The 18,829-nt window shown below is 34.1% G+C and overlaps 2 protein-coding genes and 1 pseudogene across 2 annotated transcripts; 2 read left to right on the top strand and 1 right to left on the bottom strand.

Annotated features, from left to right (window-relative positions):
* The first annotated feature begins 8,630 nt into the window (after window positions 1-8,630).
* On the top strand, window positions 8,631-9,610 carry LOC147404158 (uncharacterized). The gene has a single exon (XM_086437709.1). The coding sequence runs from the start codon at window positions 8,695-8,697 to the stop codon at window positions 9,457-9,459; it is 765 nt and encodes a 254-aa protein (XP_086293835.1). The 5' UTR covers window positions 8,631-8,694; the 3' UTR covers window positions 9,460-9,610.
* Window positions 9,611-13,937: 4,327 nt separating this feature from the next.
* Window positions 13,938-14,810, top strand: LOC147404157 (uncharacterized). The gene has a single exon (XM_086440001.1). The coding sequence runs from the start codon at window positions 14,003-14,005 to the stop codon at window positions 14,666-14,668; it is 666 nt and encodes a 221-aa protein (XP_086296127.1). The 5' UTR covers window positions 13,938-14,002; the 3' UTR covers window positions 14,669-14,810.
* A 184-nt stretch (window positions 14,811-14,994) lies between these two features.
* LOC147404156 (pentatricopeptide repeat-containing protein At5g04780, mitochondrial pseudogene) lies at window positions 14,995-17,565 on the bottom strand (annotated as a pseudogene).
* Between the last annotated feature and the right edge of the window lie 1,264 nt (window positions 17,566-18,829).

Genomic DNA, 18,829 nt, shown 5'->3' with positions numbered 1-18,829 from the left:
GTTAGATGCTAAACAATGGAATAAAGTTACTGATGTGAAACTGGAAACCAGTGTGTATCTATCTCGTGGTGGTGATACTGAAATTGAACTTTTATGTCCAGCTATTTGCATTCTGTGCAAGCTGCACCATATATTTGGCTCAAACTTAATGGTTTTCTCACTGTATCATTGCCCTCTTTAATTTTCTATGGTCTGGCTTTTTAACCCACATATTTGGAGCTTTTGTGGTGTTTGGTTTGTGTGGTTTCCATGCTTTGATGGACAAGATTCATAGAAGTGGTTCTAGTAAAATGTCTTTTAAGAAGAATATACTTGTCTACAGCAATGCAGAAAAGTTAAGGGCCTGTTTGGATACAAGAGCCAGAAGAATTTAGAATTAAGTATTTTCAAAAGTATTATTTGAAGTAGTTGGATAAGTGTTGTGCATTTAGATGCAGGTTTTGAGAAGTACTGTTAGAAGTATTATTGACAAAATTTTGTGTTTAGAAAGTATTCTGGATTCTAGTAAAATGACCAGAATACCCTTTTATGCATAAATTATTGTTTTTAACATTAAAAGCCAACTAGTTATGACCTAAAAAATAACGCTTACTATTTTATCCATAAAAAAAGTTATCCTAACAATTTAAATTTAAAAATATACTATTTTTTTTTTTTACATATGATTCTAATAAATATTTAAAAGAGAAGAAAATGTCAAATTACAATAAATGATAAATTAAGAGAAAGTACTCAATTAAATTAATATGATCATGTTCAACGAGCATCAATATGATCATGCTCAACCAATCTAATGAACTTAAGAAGAAAATTGTTGTTTGGGATATGTTTATATAATACCACGGGCTAATTATATCACATGTAGATCATTGTTTTAAAAATTACATAGTACTTGAGTTTAGACCATTTACTTGAGAGAGTTGAATTGCAACTCAACACCAAACTCCTCTTGTGTGATACATGGGACTCATCCAATCAGCTGTTATTGTGGTCCTTTCTTGATGAACCTATAAACTTAAAATCAGTCTGATTGGCGATTTTAATTCTTGCATTTGGTTATTAACTAGCACCGTGGCGTACAAAATCTCTGAGAATTCTCTGTCAAAATTGGCTCTTCTTCTGCTCTTTCTCCTCCATTTCCATCTTTCAGAGAACCTATCTTCTCCCTAAAAAATTTCTCTTATGTTTGTCTTTTCAATAGAACTCTGCTATAAAAACCCAAATGAAAATGCTGAAAGATTGATTGAGATGTTGTTGCCATTTTTTCTCCCATTTTTCCAGTTTTGCACCATCATTCACATTTGTAATATTTGTATTTGTATGTATGTATACATGGCTTGGATTCTTGACAGCCTTGAAAACCCCTACAATTTCAGATCTGGGGAAGATGAACAATGGTTTTCTTTAAAAAATAAAAATTACAATTAAAAAAAAAAATCTTAAACCAACTTACCTATGAACGGTGACAAGATTAATGAAGAAGATGATTGTTCCTTTGACGGAGATGACGATGCGGAGAAAATGACCATTGCCTTTGAAGCTCCAATAGAGAATCTCTATTTCGGTTGAGAATTATCGTGAAAATTAAGTGTAATTTGGAGATTTCATGGGGGCATTTTTGTTCAATGAGCTGTTATTTAGACGTGATTTTTTAGTCCCCGCAAGCACACATTTGAGAAGTACCTCGATGGGTACTTCGTGTAACAATACTTAAATTGCTCTTAACGAGAGTACTTATTTTGGTAGAAAGTCATCCAAACGCACGCACAAGTGCTTCTGGCTCCCCACAAGAGTCAGAAGTACATGGAGAGTCAATCCAAACAGGCCCTAAGCTTTTGAAGTGTAGGGGCATTCCAAATCTCTCTCTCAGGCAGATGTGGGTAGTTTGACTGACGAATTCTTAAGGATATTGGGTGGTTCCCTTTGGTTTTGGAAGGCTGACAACCATCAGTTCCTCCCATTGAAATGATCTCATTTTGTTTATTTTTATATTTCATTAGTTAGTCTTATTTGATTTTAGCTTGCGACCCGATGAATTGTCCATATGATGGAGATCAGAACCTCGTAAAAAGTCTTCTTGAATTTAAAGAGAGGATTTTTCGGGGCGAAAAAAAGAGAGAATGAATTCTCAAAAAGAGTGGGAGGGATCATGAGAAAGAGGGAGAATGAATTTGTATTCAAAATCCTAGATTTAAACAATCTTTTATTTCGAACTGAAAAGGGCATTATGAAATCCTACCTTGCAAAACTCTTCATATATGGTACTCTTCGAAAAAAAACCTCTCTTTAAAGGTGGTGCATTTGGAGAAGAAGTGGGTTCATCTCTCCTTCAACATGTCTCAATGAATGAAATTTTCATTTAGTCGTGCTGGAGTGACTCCAGGCTGGAATCTCATATTGCACTTCTTGACTTGAAAGTAGATACGAACCATAGATGTTTTTTCTTCACTCATATCAACTGGTTCCTATTCCACTTTCACTTTCACGTCAAGAAAAACAAGTGAAAAAACATCTATGGTTCCTGTCTACTTTCACGTCAAGAAGTGCGATATGAGGCTCCAGCCTGAGGCCACTTTAGCATTATTCTTTCATCTCTCTCTCTTTGATGAGAACATTTGGAGAAGAAATAGATTCTCTGTAAAGTGAGTATTTCGAGGAGAAGAAATGGATTTCGAGATTGTCTAGAAGGCAAAATGGGGTGTTATAGTAAAAAATAAAAATAAAGAATGGTTATTCATCTACAATAAGAAAATATTGGTGTGTTGTAAATACAATTTGGAGTGCCAATAGCACTTTCCGAAAAAAGAACTTTGCTATGTAACAAACAAACACATTAGATCTTAAATATATTTTGACAACAGATGAGGCCATTGAAGGCCTGAACCGATTTGCATTATACAAAATAAGAAGTACAAAGGGTGGCTGACTTCAAATCATCTTTTTTTTTTTTTGTTAAAATAAATGGTTGCAAAGGGTTTTTAAACCAAATTTGTGTTGTTTTTAGTTTTCATGCATAAAAATCTCATTAACAAAGTTAACATTGTCTAGCCAAACCCCTTGATTTTTTCAAAATAGATGAAATACTGCTCCTGACCATAAGTCTGGAAAGGGACTTCATATCAACTACTATCAGAATCAATGTGATTTTTTTTTTTTTTTGGTAGGTGAAGGAGGGATTTTGAGCCCAAATTCAAATGATGTTTTGCTATCTCTGTCTAAGTACAAAAATGAATTTTACCCAAACAAAAGTCCTGAAAAAATTCCATATTTGTACAATGTATATATATGATGTGAAATGCGTGGGGAGACCACTTTAATGGAATTAAGCTCGTCTTTCCCATCAAATTTCCTTATCTTAAGCTTTAAGCTTGAGAAGTATATTTCAATCCAATCGATGACAACTCTTTAAAATCTTAGCATGAGAGTCAAGTCACAAAAAACTCACACGTTTCTATAAAATATTTCAATTTCCTTCTCTTTTGATACATATTTATACCCTCTTACTACTCCCACAAGTAGCACCCAAAAACCAATCTTCTCCATCTCTTCTACTAAACACACACCTTTGCAAATCTTCATGGCTTCTGTACAAACCAATGGCTTCCCATATCTTTCTCCTCCACCCCCTTCAAATGGGGCCCCACCCCATTCTCCCTTTACACCCCCATCATCACCTTCTCATATCGTTCCAACACCACCTTCACCACCCTCAGACAACCATACCACGATTATAATCGTGTTTGTCTCGTTTGGTGGTCTCTTCTTCTTAGCATTTCTTTCAGTTGCCCTTTGTTTTTTCATCAAGAATAAGAAGAAGAAGAAGAAGAAGATGGTTCAAGAAACCGATACTATAAATACTCATGAACATTTGAAGGTGAAGGAAGCCATTGTACCCGTCCCACACGGTACACAATCCGTGATGATATCTATTGATGATGATGTCGAAATTCAAGAAGAAATCAAGAAGAATGAAATGGTTGACGAAGGCTTGCACGATAAGTCTACTGAAGTCGGGGCAGCCTCTTCTGGTTATAGTAATCACCTTATTGAGCAGAAACATTGATCACTAGCTATTTATTTGTATGATTTAAGGCTTCCTAAGGTCTTATTTATATGTTCTATTTTCAACCAAAAACTGTGAGATATCTCATTGTTTTCTCTTTCATTTTGTAATAATTGAATGGAATAAAGAATTAATTGTTGTGTTTCTATTAGTTGAAAATGAAAGATGGGCTTAGACCCATACATAGCTCAGTTGGTTGACATATTGCAGCCTCTCAACTTTGACGTCGTGGGTTCAAGTCCAGCTTACCAAATAAAAAAGGAAAAAATCTAACTTCTAAGAGTTGTACTTAGTTGACGGTGAGAGTCAATTACAATTTCAGTGATCGTTATCATTCATCATCTTATATTGGGCTTTAGTACGAGTTGTCAGCTCTTAGTTCCTAAGAAGTTATAACGGTCTCCTAAGAGGTGATCGAGTTGTAACTCCATCAAAAAGGAGAACTTTGAAGAGTTGTAGGGTTACAACAGGTCCCTAATTCTCGATATGCTTCCAAACAGCTCCTAGGATTTATGGTAAGAGGTTGATCATGAGAAATTTTCTTTTACCCAGTCATAGAAGAACACAGTTTGAAAACATTTACTAAGGAATTTATTTGTAAAAAATCTCATTAATAATTAAACCATTGCCATCTGGATCGGGTTCAAGAGCCAAAGTGTTTAGTCTCATATGGGCTAAAAGTTTCAGAATGAGTTTATTTTTGTGAGAATGGTCTTTACGGTGAGGAGATCATCCTCACAAAAAATCAGCTCATTCCAAAAAAAATATTTCCATATAGATCAAAACTTTGGCTACCGCTGTTCTTGCTATCCATATCTATATACTTTGATAGTGAACCAAAACCATCAAAGGATAGTAAAACGTAGGATGATAAAAATAGACAATTTGGCTTAGGACATGAAATAATCTTCATAATTGGAGTCAGCTCTTCTTATAATCTAATTGATCCGTTTACAAAAAATCTTGAAGTGCATAAAAACTCAAAATGGGTGGATTTATAGATAATTACCTGAACACTTACTTACAGTGAGAATCTAACCTAATATTTGTTTGTTCAATGTTCATATTCAATGAAGAAAATAAATTGTAAATTTGTGATGGATAAAGAGATATTATGAACCGAAATCAAAATTCTCATTATCATCCAAAGTCTGGTAATAAATCTGTTATGGACAGAAGTAGTATGAGTATTGCTTTTAATAGATTTATAATATTTTGTGTTAAAATATTACAATTACATGGACATCATTTTTGACAAATACATATATACAAATGTGAAAGTGCAGTAGTACATTCAATAAAAATATGCTTCGCCTCACATACAATTATGAAAATGATCAGGTAGGTAGAGCCTAAAATTTGATAATATTGAGCACCATTATATTTACGAAGGGTGAATATTAAATAATCTTGATTTGTTATATAAGACCATTAGTTCAAGACATAGTAACTAAGAATCTTGATCATTTCTGAATTAAGATTATAACTAAGTGAAGGTTCAAGTCTTAGACACGTTCCTTTTTTTTTGCTAAGTATGTCTTAGACACCTTCATTTATGCACAAAATTCATTGTATAATTTGAAAATGTGTGAGAGGTTTTTTTAAAAAAAATTATATTTTACAGTATGATCCATTGGTGCAACAATTTTGTGAAATAATCCAATATATCTAAAATTAAAGGGAAAATTACTTAAAGTACCTTGACAGAGAGATTTCTTTTTAATTAGTCCCTGAGTTTTGGGTGGTTGCTTGATAGTCCATTTAGTACTAAAACTTTATTTTCTTAATGGTCCCTCATCCTCATCTCAGGTTATAATATTTTTAAAATGCCTAAACTACTCTATTTTCATCTTCTCCACATTTAGGTTTTTCAACTATAATTGCAATCATTCCAACAATTTTTTATCATGAATGATGGATGGAAATGATATATATATACTTCTAATTTTGAACATTTACATGTATTTTTTGATCTATTTTGACGATTTAAAACAAAAAACGAATAACGAAACTAAGATTCAAAATTTTTATTTTATAGTGTCAAGCTCACCAATTTTTATTTATTATCAAGTTCAACATTTTTATTGTCGAGCTCACCAATTTTTGTTGAATTCGACATTTAAAAAAAAATGTGCTATAATAAAAATGTTGAACCCAAAAATAAGAAGTAGGGAGCTCGATGCTGGTAATATCCACCCACTTTTGTTTTTCTGAATAAAATACATGGAAAGATCGGCTAAAAACTTGACATAACAACTTGTGTAGATGATTTCAAATAAAAATAATCATCCTTATTGATTTTCTTATTAAAAAAACTAAAAAAATTGAAAAAAAAATCCTAACTTTTTTACATACATCTTCAAAATACTTGAAAAACCATTAAAAATGATCTTTTCTTCTTTTTCAAATTATTTTCCTTAGAATAGAGTCTCCAAAACTCAACTAGGATGCTGGAAATCCTTTTTTTTTTTTTACGAAAATGATGAATTCGAATGGTAAGGTCACTTTTAACATTTCAATGTAAGAGATGTGTGGAGTGGGGTTCATGGATTGAATAGAAATAAAAGTTTGACTAAATGTACCATTAAGAAAAGCCTAAAACTTAGGAATTAATTAGAAAAAATTCCCTCCACTAGCGTCCTTTTAAATAATTTTCCCTAAAATTAAAGAAACATTTTTCTGTTTTGATCAAATGGTCACATCTTTTGTGCCCCCGTGATCCTTGATTTTTGACCCGGAGGTTGATTTAGCAACCATTGACGTATGTTTTTTAATTTTAAAAGGGTCCGTTTGGCACCCTTTAATCATCTACTTAAAGGGACTAGTTTCACTCATTTTGTACACACATTTCAATTACAAATCTTATTTTATTATCTCCAAAAGTTCTTTCCATTTTTTATTCAAAGTGATTCACAAGCATTTTGGTATTCAATGATAGCATGACTAGATTCAACAAATTTGAAGGTCCCAACTAAGCTAAGTTGGTATAGTTTGTGAAGTGTGGATACCATGACCTGACTTCAAAACTCGTTGAACCTACCTTCACACTAGCCCCTAACTCTCTTGCTTGCCTAGCAATAAATAGATAAAAAATTCAACAAATCTATCATCGAATAATATATAGTCAATTCATTGTATCCTAGAATGAACTTTGCTGATAATTTGTGTTGATCACAAATTCATTTTAAGGGTAAATATCATTTTAAAGACAACAATATTTCTTGTGCTCTGAATTGATTTTTGTATTTTTTATTCTCTTTTTTTAATTAATTTAAGAAAAATCACTTAAAGGACCGTGGCAGAGGGACTTTTTTCTAAATAGTCCCTAAGTTTTGTGTGATCTCTTAATAATCCATTTAATAAAATTTTCTTTTCTTCATTGTCCCTAGACCTCATCTTCCACATTCTTGTGATTGAATGCTGTAACTATTCAACTCCTTGTTTTCATAAAAAAAAAACTTGGGTTTTTAGCATCTCAATCGAGTTTTGAAGACTTTATTCCGTCGGAAAGGATTTAAGAAGAAAGAAAAATCATTTTCAAAGATTTTTTTCAAATATTTTGAATATATATGTAAAAAACGAGGATTTTTTCATAGTTTTTAGGTGAAAATTGATCAAAAATGGTTCTTTTAGGTTGAAATCATCTAAACAAGTAGTTATCTCAAATTTTTAGTCGATCATTCCATGTATTTTAGTTGAAAAAATTCAAAAATTAAAAATGAGTGAGTTTTACCAATGTCAAGTTTGCCACTTTTTAAATAAAAAGTATCGAGTTCAACAATAAATAAAAAGAGGTGAACTCGATAGTAAATAGTGGTGAGTTCGACGGTACAAAGTGTGAACTAGACATTAAATAAAAGAGCGTCGAGTTTGACAATAAATAAAAAGTATTGAACTCGATAGTAAATAAAAAAGCAGTGAGTTGGCCGATTATAAGGGACCATTAAGAAATAGAAAATTAACTAAATGAGGGCAAAACTTAGGGATTATTTAGAAATAGATTCCTCTGCCAAGGTCCTTTAAGTAATTTACCATTAATTTAAAGTTTTCTCCAGGGCAAACCACCTCACAAAGTTCTCTGATTTTTTCAAAAAATCAAAAATAAAAATAAAAACACCGAATTATACTAACACATTCTTTTATTATTCATTTTCAAATATCATCATTTTTTTAATAGGTGTAAGCAGGTGGAAGAGGGGTTTAGATCCCAAAAGCAAAGTGATATTTTTTGCTATCGATTTAAGTAAAACTGATCTCTTTTCACAATGAGAATTTTGAAAAAAAAAAAAATCCAATCTTTGTATAATGTTTATATGGTGTGAAGTTGGCCATGTGAAAGATGTGGCATCAATGATATTAAGCTCATCTTCCCCTTCAAATTTCCTTATCTTAAGCTTTAAGCATGAGAAGTACTGTATTTCTATGCAACCAATGACAACCATTCAAAATCTTAGCATGAGAGTCAAGTCACAAAAAACTTGCAAGTTTCTACAAAATATTTCAACTTCCTTCTATTTTAATGTGTATATTTATACCCTTATGCTACTACTGCAAATGAACTCACAAACATCCATCTTCTTCATCTCTTCTACTACTAAACACACATCATTTCAAATTTTCAAATTACCTTCATGGCTTCTATCCAAAACTATGGCTTCCCATATCTTTCCCCTCCACCAAAGGTGGCGCCACCCCATTCTCCCTTGAAACCCCCACCATCTCCTTTTACACCACTACCAAAGGTGGCGCCACCTCATTCTCCCTTTACTCCCCCACCAAAGGTGGCGCCACCCCATTCTCCCTTTACACCCCCACCATCTATTTTTACACCCCCACCAAAGGTGGCGCCACCTCATTCTCCCTTTACTCCCCCATCATCTCCTCACTCAATTCCACCACCACCTCATATTGTACCAACACCACCAACTCCGGCGGCAAAACCACCTCGTCATTCAATTCCACCTCCATCTCCACTTGTGACACCACCACCACTGACACCTCATCCCATTGCTCCACCACCACCTCATATCGTCCCTTCACCACCTTCACCACCCTCAAATCATAATACGACAATTATAATCGTGTTTGTCTCATTGGGTGGTCTCTTCTTCTTAGCATTTCTTTCGGTTGCTCTTTTTTGTTTCCTCAAGAAGAAGAAAAAGATGGTTCAAGAAACTGATATTGTAAATGTTCATGAACATTTGAAGGTGCAGGAGACCATTGTTCCTGGCCCACACGGTGTGCAAACCGTGATGCTATCTATTGATGATGATGTTCAATTTCAAGAAGAAATCAAGAAGAATGATCGGGTCGGCGAAGGTTTGCACGCTAAGTCTACCGGAGTTGGGGCTTCTCCTTCTGATTCTAGTCATCACCTTATTGAGCAGAAGCCTTGATCACAGGCTATTTATTTTCATGATTAATAAGGCTTTCAAGGTCTTAATATTTATACGTTTACTGCAATACAAAGTTGTCCATTTTCAACCATAATTAAACTGTGAGATATCTCATTTTTTTTTCCTTTCTTTTGTAATAAACCAATGGAAAAAAGAATTGATTGTTGTGTTTCTATTAATTTTCCTTTTAAGTTTCATTATAGATTGTTACCAAAACTCAAGTTTGAAGATGAAAGGGTTTTTTGGGAAAAAAATCATGGTTTGTTGGGTTCAGGGATTTGTACTCTAAGAATTATACTTTTGAAGTTCAACTTCTGAAAGTTGACCACTTAAATCGACTACAATTTCGGTTTCTGATGCCTGTGAGAATTCATTTTGGAATTACAACTCCAATGATCATCATCATGATCATTTTAGTTAGGGTAATATTGCTGGGGTGACATTGGGATTTACTGCGATTCTCACATTTCTGAAGTGGAGGTGGGCACATAACCGTAGATGCTTTTTTACTCTTATCTCGAGGAAAGCTATGGCTATGTGCACACCTCCACGTCAGAAATGTAAGAATCGAAATAAATCCCAATGTCACCCCAGGATTTTCCTTTTAGTTATTGTTGGAAAAGTGCAGGGTCTTTTGTGGTTTTTAGCCATCTTTGGGTATATAATTAAAAGTGGGTCCACTAATATTTTTGAAAGGGACTTTGTTGTTTTGTAATCTCTATTATGAAGAGATAATTATCTTAATTTTAGTTGACCCTACATCTTTAAGGGTGAATGAAAAAATCAATCCAAAACCTCCCTACTTGCAATGTTGTTTTGTTTAACCTTAGTGTTTTTCTTTTAGTTGCACTTGAGTAAGGAGAGAGTTGAGTTTTTAGTAATATTGAAAACTGGAAAATTCGAGAAATCGAATTTTGATGGCCCAGGGCTGTTGAAATTTTGATGTTCCACATATTTGACAGTTTAGAGTCGTCAAATTTCTCCCATCCTCCATTAATTTGACAGTTTCACCCTGTCGGAAAAATTAATATTTGACGCCTTGGTCCCTTATGATCTTTGGTAAAGATTGGTTGTAGGTGTGCCTCTCGAGCCACAAGCGCATGCACACTGAGCGGGGTGTGCGAGCATGGGCTGTAGGCCCATTTGTGGGCTTCACTCTTTGATCATTACTTTTGGACAAAATTAGAATTAAATTTTATTTAATTCCTTGTTTGTTCATATTTAATTATTTTTTTCTTAAATTGGTGTCCATTGGAAACCAATTTGTATCTTCTGGTAAGAGTTATCTATTGTAATTGTTCTGGACATAGATGTGTCTCTCATAGATACCATGTCTGTACAACATTCACCTCTCCCTCTACTTAAATCTCGTTTTGCTTTTGATTTTAACTCAGAAAATGGACCAGATTTTCAATCTCTTCTTCTTTAATTACTTTATATTTATAATATATGAGAGTACTCTATACATTTGGGTTCACCACTAACAGAAATTAGAGTGTCACCTTCTCTGTTACACATTGTATCTTGGGAGACAGACGCCTACGAACTGTTGACACCAAAATATGAGAGAAATCTATTTTAAGGGCATCGCGCTCAACACGTGTAGCCTTGATCTTCTGAATTTTCTCTCTAAACCGATAAGTTTTTATTCTTTCTCTCCATTTAATTTGGATTCCACTTCTCTTTGATCTATTCAAAAAAACAAACAAACCGATTTACACCTAGCAGTTAGCTTAGATAGGGCTGTAGTATGAGTTATCGAACTTCGAGTTGTAACTCCTTAAAAAACTAGAGTTAGGAAGAGTTGCAGGGATACAACTTCCTGAAGTCTATATAACAACTTCTGTGAGTTTTCAACTTTAACCCCCTAATTCTTGATCTGCTTCCGAACAAGTCCCTAGGTTTTTTGGTAAGAGGTTGATTATGGAGTATTATTTTGGTAAGTTTTTATAACCTGTCACAGAAGATCACTGTCAATGGGTATGTAGTCAGATTGAAAATAAAGTTGATATGGAATTTATTTGTAAAAATTTCATTAATAATTAAATCATTGCTACCCATATCTAACTACAACTTTTGATTGTGACCCAAAACTATCAAACGATTATGGTAAAATGTATGATGAAAAAGCAATATATACAAATTGGTCTAGAACATTACTATGTAACTTAATAACTAAGAGATGAAATAATTTTTATAATTCGAGTTAGGTCTTCTCAGAATATGATTGACCCGTTTACAAAAAGCATTGGAAAAGATGGAGCACATAAGACTTCATAATGGATGGATTTAAAGCTAATTAACTAAATAATTATTTACAGTGAGGTCCTAACCTAATATTTGTTAATTTATTCAATGTTCATATTCAATGGGGGGAAAAGAAATTGTAAATTTATTATGGATAAAGGAGTATTATAAATCAAGAATTAAAATTGGTGTGGTAGAGTTTTACCACTAATGGGCAAAAGTAGTGAGAACATTGGTTTTAATAGATCCATAACATGTGTTAAGATATTACAGTTACATGGATATCGTTTTTGACAAATACCTATTTATAAATGGGTTGGGGGATCCATTGACTCATGTCACGAAGAATAACTCATGCAAAAATACATGATCCCAACCTTTAGAGACAGAACTAGGATTTTCTTGTAATGAGGGCAAACTATGGCTAGTTGTATAGTTGAAGAACTTGAATGATAGGAAAATTATTTGTGCTGGAAAATACAATTGGAGGGAGGTAAGGGTGTCGGGGCCAAAATTGGTGGCAGATGAGGGTGTGGGGGCAAATGGGGAGAGAGGTGAGGTAGTGAGGACAAATGGGACATGCAATTAGTTAAAAATATAGGGGTGTCTCAAAGTTCTGTGGGGGCAATTGCCCCCACCAGCTCCTTACTAACTCCACCCCTGCCAACCTTGTAAACATAAGATCCAAACACGACATGACCCGACCCGACCCATTGCCACCCCTACTCAAGCCTCTCTCTCTCTCTCTCTCTCTCTTTATATATATATATATATATATTTTTGTATGTGTGTGCGTGTGTTCGAAATGCCGCAGTTTTCAATAAAAAATTCTTTACACACTTATGAAAATCATGGTAAGGCCTAAAATATGCTAATATTGTATTGAACACTATTATAGTTTTGAAAGATGTATTGGAAATGATTCTTATTTGTTATATAAGATCTTTAGTTCAAGACTTAGTTTCATTAAGAATCTTGAAAAAATTTAATTATTTTTATAATTAAGTAAAGGTTCAAATCTTTTAGATACTTTAATCTATTCACATATTTTGTATACTTTGACTTATAATTTGAAAATGGGAGATTTTTAGAATTTAATATTTTAAAATAGGGTCCATTGTTGCCATTACCGCTTTGGAAATATTTTTCAAGTAAAAGAAACCTTGCTCTACTTTGACCACATTGTCACTGTTTTTTATCAATGTCCAATACATGCGGGCACACACACTATCTTTTAACCAAAGAAAAATTAAAGTTGTGTCCCATGAACCTTGGTTTTTGACCCAAAGGTTGTTTTGGCAACCATTGACATATGTCATTTTGATTTAAAAGGGTATCTTTCGTATCCTTTGATTATCTATTTAAAGGGATTATTTTCACTCTTTTTGTACACACAACTCTATTACAAATCTTATTTTATTATCTCTAGAAGTTCTTTTTTTTTTAATATATATTTAAAATGATTCGTAAATATTTTGGTGTTCTATGAGCATGAATAAATTCAACAAATCTATCATAAGAATACATAATTGATTCATTGTATCTTAAAATCAAATTTGGAGATAATCTATTGTTAATCATGAATTCTAATTGGGGTAAATATTGATTTAAAGACAATAATATTTCTTAAATCTTGGATTGGGTTTTTTGTATTTGTACATATCTCTCTCTATACTTTAAAATTTTCTCCAACACAAACCATGCTAACTTATCTGATTTTTCTAAAAATGCAAGGAAAAAAAAAAACTGAACAAGGTACCGATCGATTAAATCGAGGATGCGAACATCTCAACCTTCATTAATTCTTCTTCTTCCTAAATTAACTTAACACATTCTTTTAATCTTTTTTCCCAAAATAAGAACCATATTATCATTTTTTAATAGAAGAAAGCCAGTGAAAGAGGGGTTTTGGTCCCAAAAGTAGGTGATATTTTTAGAAATCGATCTCAAAGTAAAAGTGATCTCTTTTCACAATCTTTGTACAATGTTTATATGGTGTGAAGTTGGCCATGTGAAAGGTCTAGGGAGGCTACGGCAATGGTATATTAAGCTCATCTTCTCCATCAAATTTCCATTTCTTAAGGATTAAGCATGAGAAGTAATGTATTTCTATGCAACCAATGATAACCTTTCAAAATCTTAGCATGAGAGTCAAGTCACAAAAAACTTGCAAGTTTTCTACAAAATATTAAATATTTTTAAACCCTTTTGCTACCACTACAAATAGACAAACAAACATCCATCTTCTTCATCTCTTCTACTAAACACACATCATTTCAAATTTTCAATTACCTTCATGGCTTCTATCCAAGACTATGGCTTCCCATATCTTTCTCCTCCACCCCCTTCAAAGGTGGCACCACCCCATTCCCCTTTTACACCCCCTCCAAAGGTAGCACCACCCCATTCTCCCTTTACACCCCCACCATCTCCTCACTCAATTCCACAACCACCCCCACCTCATATCGCACCAACACCCCCAACTCCGGCGGCTAAACCGCCTCATCATTCAATTCCACCTCCATCTCCAATTGTGACACCACCACCACTACCACCTCATCCCATTTCTCCACCCCCTCCTCATATTGTTCCGACACCACCTTCACCGCCCTCAAATCACCATACAACAATTATAATCGTGTTTGTGTCATTAGGTGGTCTCTTCTTCTTAGCATTCCTTTCAATCGCTCTTTGTTTTTTCATCAAGAGGAATAAGAAAAAGAAAATGGTTCAAGAAACCGACATTGTCAATGTTGAGGAACATTTGAAGGTGCAAGAGGCTATTGTACCAGGCCCACATGGTACACAAACCGTGATACTATCCATTGATGATGATATTCATATTCAAGAAGAAATCAAGAGGAATGACCAGGTCAGTGAAGGTTTGCACACTAAGTCTACCGTAGTTGGGGCGGCCTCGTCTGGTTCCAGTCATCATCACCTCATTGACCAGAAGCATTGATCACAGGCTATTTATTTGCATGGTTTAAGGCTTCCCACGGTCTTATTTTTTATGTTATTTCAACATATACAAACTTGACAATGGAGTGTTGATTGTTGTGTTTCTATTAATTTTCTTTTTAAATTGACTATAGAATGTCATAAAAACCCAAGGTTTAAGATGAATGGTTAATTTACTTATTTATTTTTATTTTTTTAAAGGAGAAAAAAATCAATGGTTAATTTTGAAGTAAAGTTTCTGATAATTCATGTCATAATACATCATGAGATGTTTGCAATCACAACGACTATAATAAGACAAAAATGATAAGAGAAAAAAACGAAAAATGGCTCTCAAGAATGGATATACACACCTTATCAACATAAAATGATGAGAGTCTAATATGACATGTTCCACAAGAAAATAGAAGACCGTCGTTGAAATTGTTGTCATGTCGAGAAGCAGTTGTGATCATCGTGCTATATGAGAAGGGTATTTCGATGATGTTGCACCTTTAAATTCAAAATGAACCACTTGAAGTATGCCTCTCAGTAGCAACTATAAAGTTCTTATGCTTAGTTGTCAATAAACAAGGCATTGATGCTGGCGCTGCTACAGCTTCTGCAATAGCAACCATTAGAAGATGTCCCAAACAATCAAAGAGCTCAAAATTTTCTTATATGATGTTCAAGTCCACAATGAATTGTGCCACTTTTACTAAAGAATGTCGTTCCGGTGTAGCTTCCTGTCTAATAGCTCCACCACCAAACTCAGCCACAATAACACGACTATCAACACCTCTTTTTGTTCCAATGGATCTTGTATACAAAACCATAATACTCGGAGGCCTCTTCCACCCAGACAAAAAAATCTGTGAAGTGTAAACTGCACTTTGAACTGGGTGAAGTGCCACACCATTGTTGTTTGTCACAAATTTCCTTAAAACCCTTCACTCCACATTGATTGTTTCCACCATTTTTTTGCCTCAATTGCCATTTTCTGTAGATACAATCTGTAAAGGGTTATGCAACAAAAGTTATGCCTCCTATAAGTAAGTGACTCAGCTAAACTATCCATAATCTTTAGGCAACAACATCTCCTTAATCATCCCATCTAACATCTCATATACCATCTTTGTCCATGTATGAGAAATATCCCCTCGGTAGAAAGTACGAACCATGCCATTAATAGTAATCCAACTACACCCAGGTTTTTTAACCAAGCCCAATTCTCTCATCTTCAATCTAATCCTCGAAACACCATCCCATCTAACGACAGATTCATAAATATTGCACAATGCAATGTAATTGCTAGAATTTGTTGCTTCCAATTCGAATAGCCGATAGGCTGCAATTTCTCCTATCTCGACATTCTTGTGTATCCTACATGCACCAAGTAGTGCACCCCAAACACTTCCCGAAGGCTCTTGAGGCATCTTCTTTATCAACTCTAGTGCTTCTTCTAAGTGCCCAAATCGACCTAATAGGTCCACCATACAAGCATAGTGCTCTACACTGGGCTCGATGCCATAATCTAAACTCATCGAGTAAAAAATCCTCTTACCTTGGTTTATAAGACCCGAATGGCTACAACTTGATAAAATTGCAGTTAATGTGACACAATTAGGTTTAAATCCACTAATTATCATTTTCTCGAAAAGAATCAAAGACTCTTGACCTTTCCCATGAACTCCATAACAAGATATCAACGTAGTCCATGTTACGAGATTCAAATCAACCATATACCGGAAAACGTTTTGTGAATCATCCAAACACCCACACTTGGCATACATATCAATCAAAGAATTTCCGATTGCGACATCCCCATTAAAGACTATACTCTTTAACACTTGCCCATGAATTTCTTTCCCTTTCATCAAGTCTCCTTCCTTCCCACAAGCACTCAAAATGCTTGCAATCGTCCTTGAATCCATCTTCACTCCTTCTCCCTGCATTTTCCGAAAACAACCCAATGCTTCTATTGAAAATCCAGCCCTCACAAACCCAGAAATCATCGAATTCCAAACTACAACATCTCTCCTCAACATTTCCACAAACATCTGATGAGCATCTAATAGATTCTCACATTTTGCATAAAAATCCAAAATTGAATTCCCCACAATAACATGGGCTTCAAATCCAAGTTTAATAACCCAGCTGTGAAGTTTTCTTCCCAGACGTGAAGAACCTCCAATTCCCGCAAAAGCCTTAAAGATGGACGGAAAGGTGAAGTGATCGGGTCGAAGACCCAATTTCAAAAACCCATTAAAAATACTTAAAGATTCATAATAAAGGGAGTTCTGAACATAAGAAGAGATCAAAATGTTCCAAGAGTGCATATTTCTTTCTGTCATTTGGTCGAAGATTTGCTGAGCGTCTTCGAGACGGGCACATTTTGAGTAAACTAACAAGAGATCAGTTTGAAGAGTAACGTTGGGGAGGAATCCACGAACCAGGATTTGAACGTGGGTTTGCTTCGCTTGATAGATTGCAGAGAGAGGGATAGAGTTTCTTAGAAGGGAAGACAAGGTGATGGCGGTTATTTTCGACATTGTTCTTCTTCCGCTCTTAAATTTTAAAAATGTAACGGTCGGGAAGGAGATGGAAGGAACAAGGAAGCTTTTTTAAGTTGCGACGATGAGCGCCTTTTCTTAATTCGTTTTGTTAGCCCTTTTGCTAGTCTAATATGCTCATTGCACCTCTTTTATTCCATTTAAAAAAAACTTTTAGCATTAATTGGTAGTTTTCACGGGGGACATTCCACGTCAGAAATGTCCGACATGAGTCCTCCACAATATTATTTCAACGTGAATCCCGAGGCAAATGATCTTAGGTTCTCGGATGAATGGGAGTGTGTTTCAAGAGGGGGTATCATATTATCACGACTCAAAAAGATAAAAATGGTGATGAATGCATGCAGCCCATACACGATTGACATTACAAGAGCTCAAAATCATACATCTTTTATTTTTGGAAAAAGATATGCAGTTCTGTGCCTTTGCCGCATCAATCGCATATAGATTATATATGATTTATTGTGTGCATTCATCATTGTTCAATAGAAAGAGAAAAAGAGTTCTAATAACCTCACTCCCTTACGTGGCATGTATTAGAATTATAGATTTTATGCCTCGAGATACATAATTTCAAATCCTTACAAATCTATGCAATTGTGTATCCTAATGAAAGAAAATATATGATCGTAGCACATCCCATGTCAAGAGAGTATTTTGAGTATGTCACATGTGAGTGTCAGATTATCATTATTAAAAGAAACTAGTAGATCAGTCTTTTTTAATGGATTAAAATTGAGAGCTGCTATTCGCACTGTAACTTTTACTTATTTCCCTCCAACTAAAAATAAGTAAATAAACGAATGATTTGAGAAATGAGAATAAGTAAAAGTTGGGTGCCACTAGAAACTCTCATTTTATTTTGGGTTTAGAAATTTATATGAGCCTAATCATAATGAGGGCGGTTCAAGGGACATATGTAAAAACAATGATTTTTCAAAATATGGGTTAGAGGTTTTGGATTGAGCTGATTTTTTGTGAGGATGGTCACCATGATGAGAAGATCATCCCAAAAAAAAAAAAATCAGCTCAATCTGAAACTTCTAAATCCATCAAAAGTGGTTTATAAATTATAGATAAAAATTGACAAAAAATCGACGGTCCACATTCTCAATCACTTTTAATAGGGTTAGAAGTTTCAGATTGGACTGATTTTTTTTTCGGATGATCTTCCCATCATAGAGATCATCCTCACAAAAAATCAGCTCAATCTGAAACTTTTAATCCATATTTTGAAATTTTATTAATGTTACATTGTTTTTACATATGTTTTTTCATATGGCCCTTGATCCTGACCCAATCATAATTATAAACAACTACTAGATATGTTTGAAGGAGAGTTATAATGTTTTGTAAACAACTCTATTATAATTACACATTTCATTAAAGCCAAGATAATAATACTAATAATAATAGGTACCAACAAGTTACAAACACTAATTTCTAATTGTACACTAACCTTAAAAAATAGCTTATTTTATATAACCTCTATTTTAACCAATTAATTGGACTTCATTATAGTAACCTTAGGTTTAGGGTTTATTCACTTTCCCATTCAATCTTATCTACTCTTGTAAATTGCAAACATGCTTGCCACAAGATTAAGTATT

This window comes from Akebia trifoliata, chromosome 4 (assembly GCF_017979445.1).
Source record: "Akebia trifoliata isolate Shusen 1 chromosome 4, ASM1797944v1, whole genome shotgun sequence".
Lineage (NCBI taxonomy): Eukaryota > Viridiplantae > Streptophyta > Magnoliopsida > Ranunculales > Lardizabalaceae > Akebia > Akebia trifoliata.
This window is presented reverse-complemented; position numbering and strand designations above follow the sequence as displayed.

Excerpts from the sequence above, each read along its gene's own strand:
- LOC147404158 (XM_086437709.1), top strand. The coding sequence starts at position 8,695 with ATGGCTTCTATCCAAAACTATGGCTTCCCATATCTTTCCCCTCCACCA.
- LOC147404157 (XM_086440001.1), top strand. The coding sequence starts at position 14,003 with ATGGCTTCTATCCAAGACTATGGCTTCCCATATCTTTCTCCTCCACCC.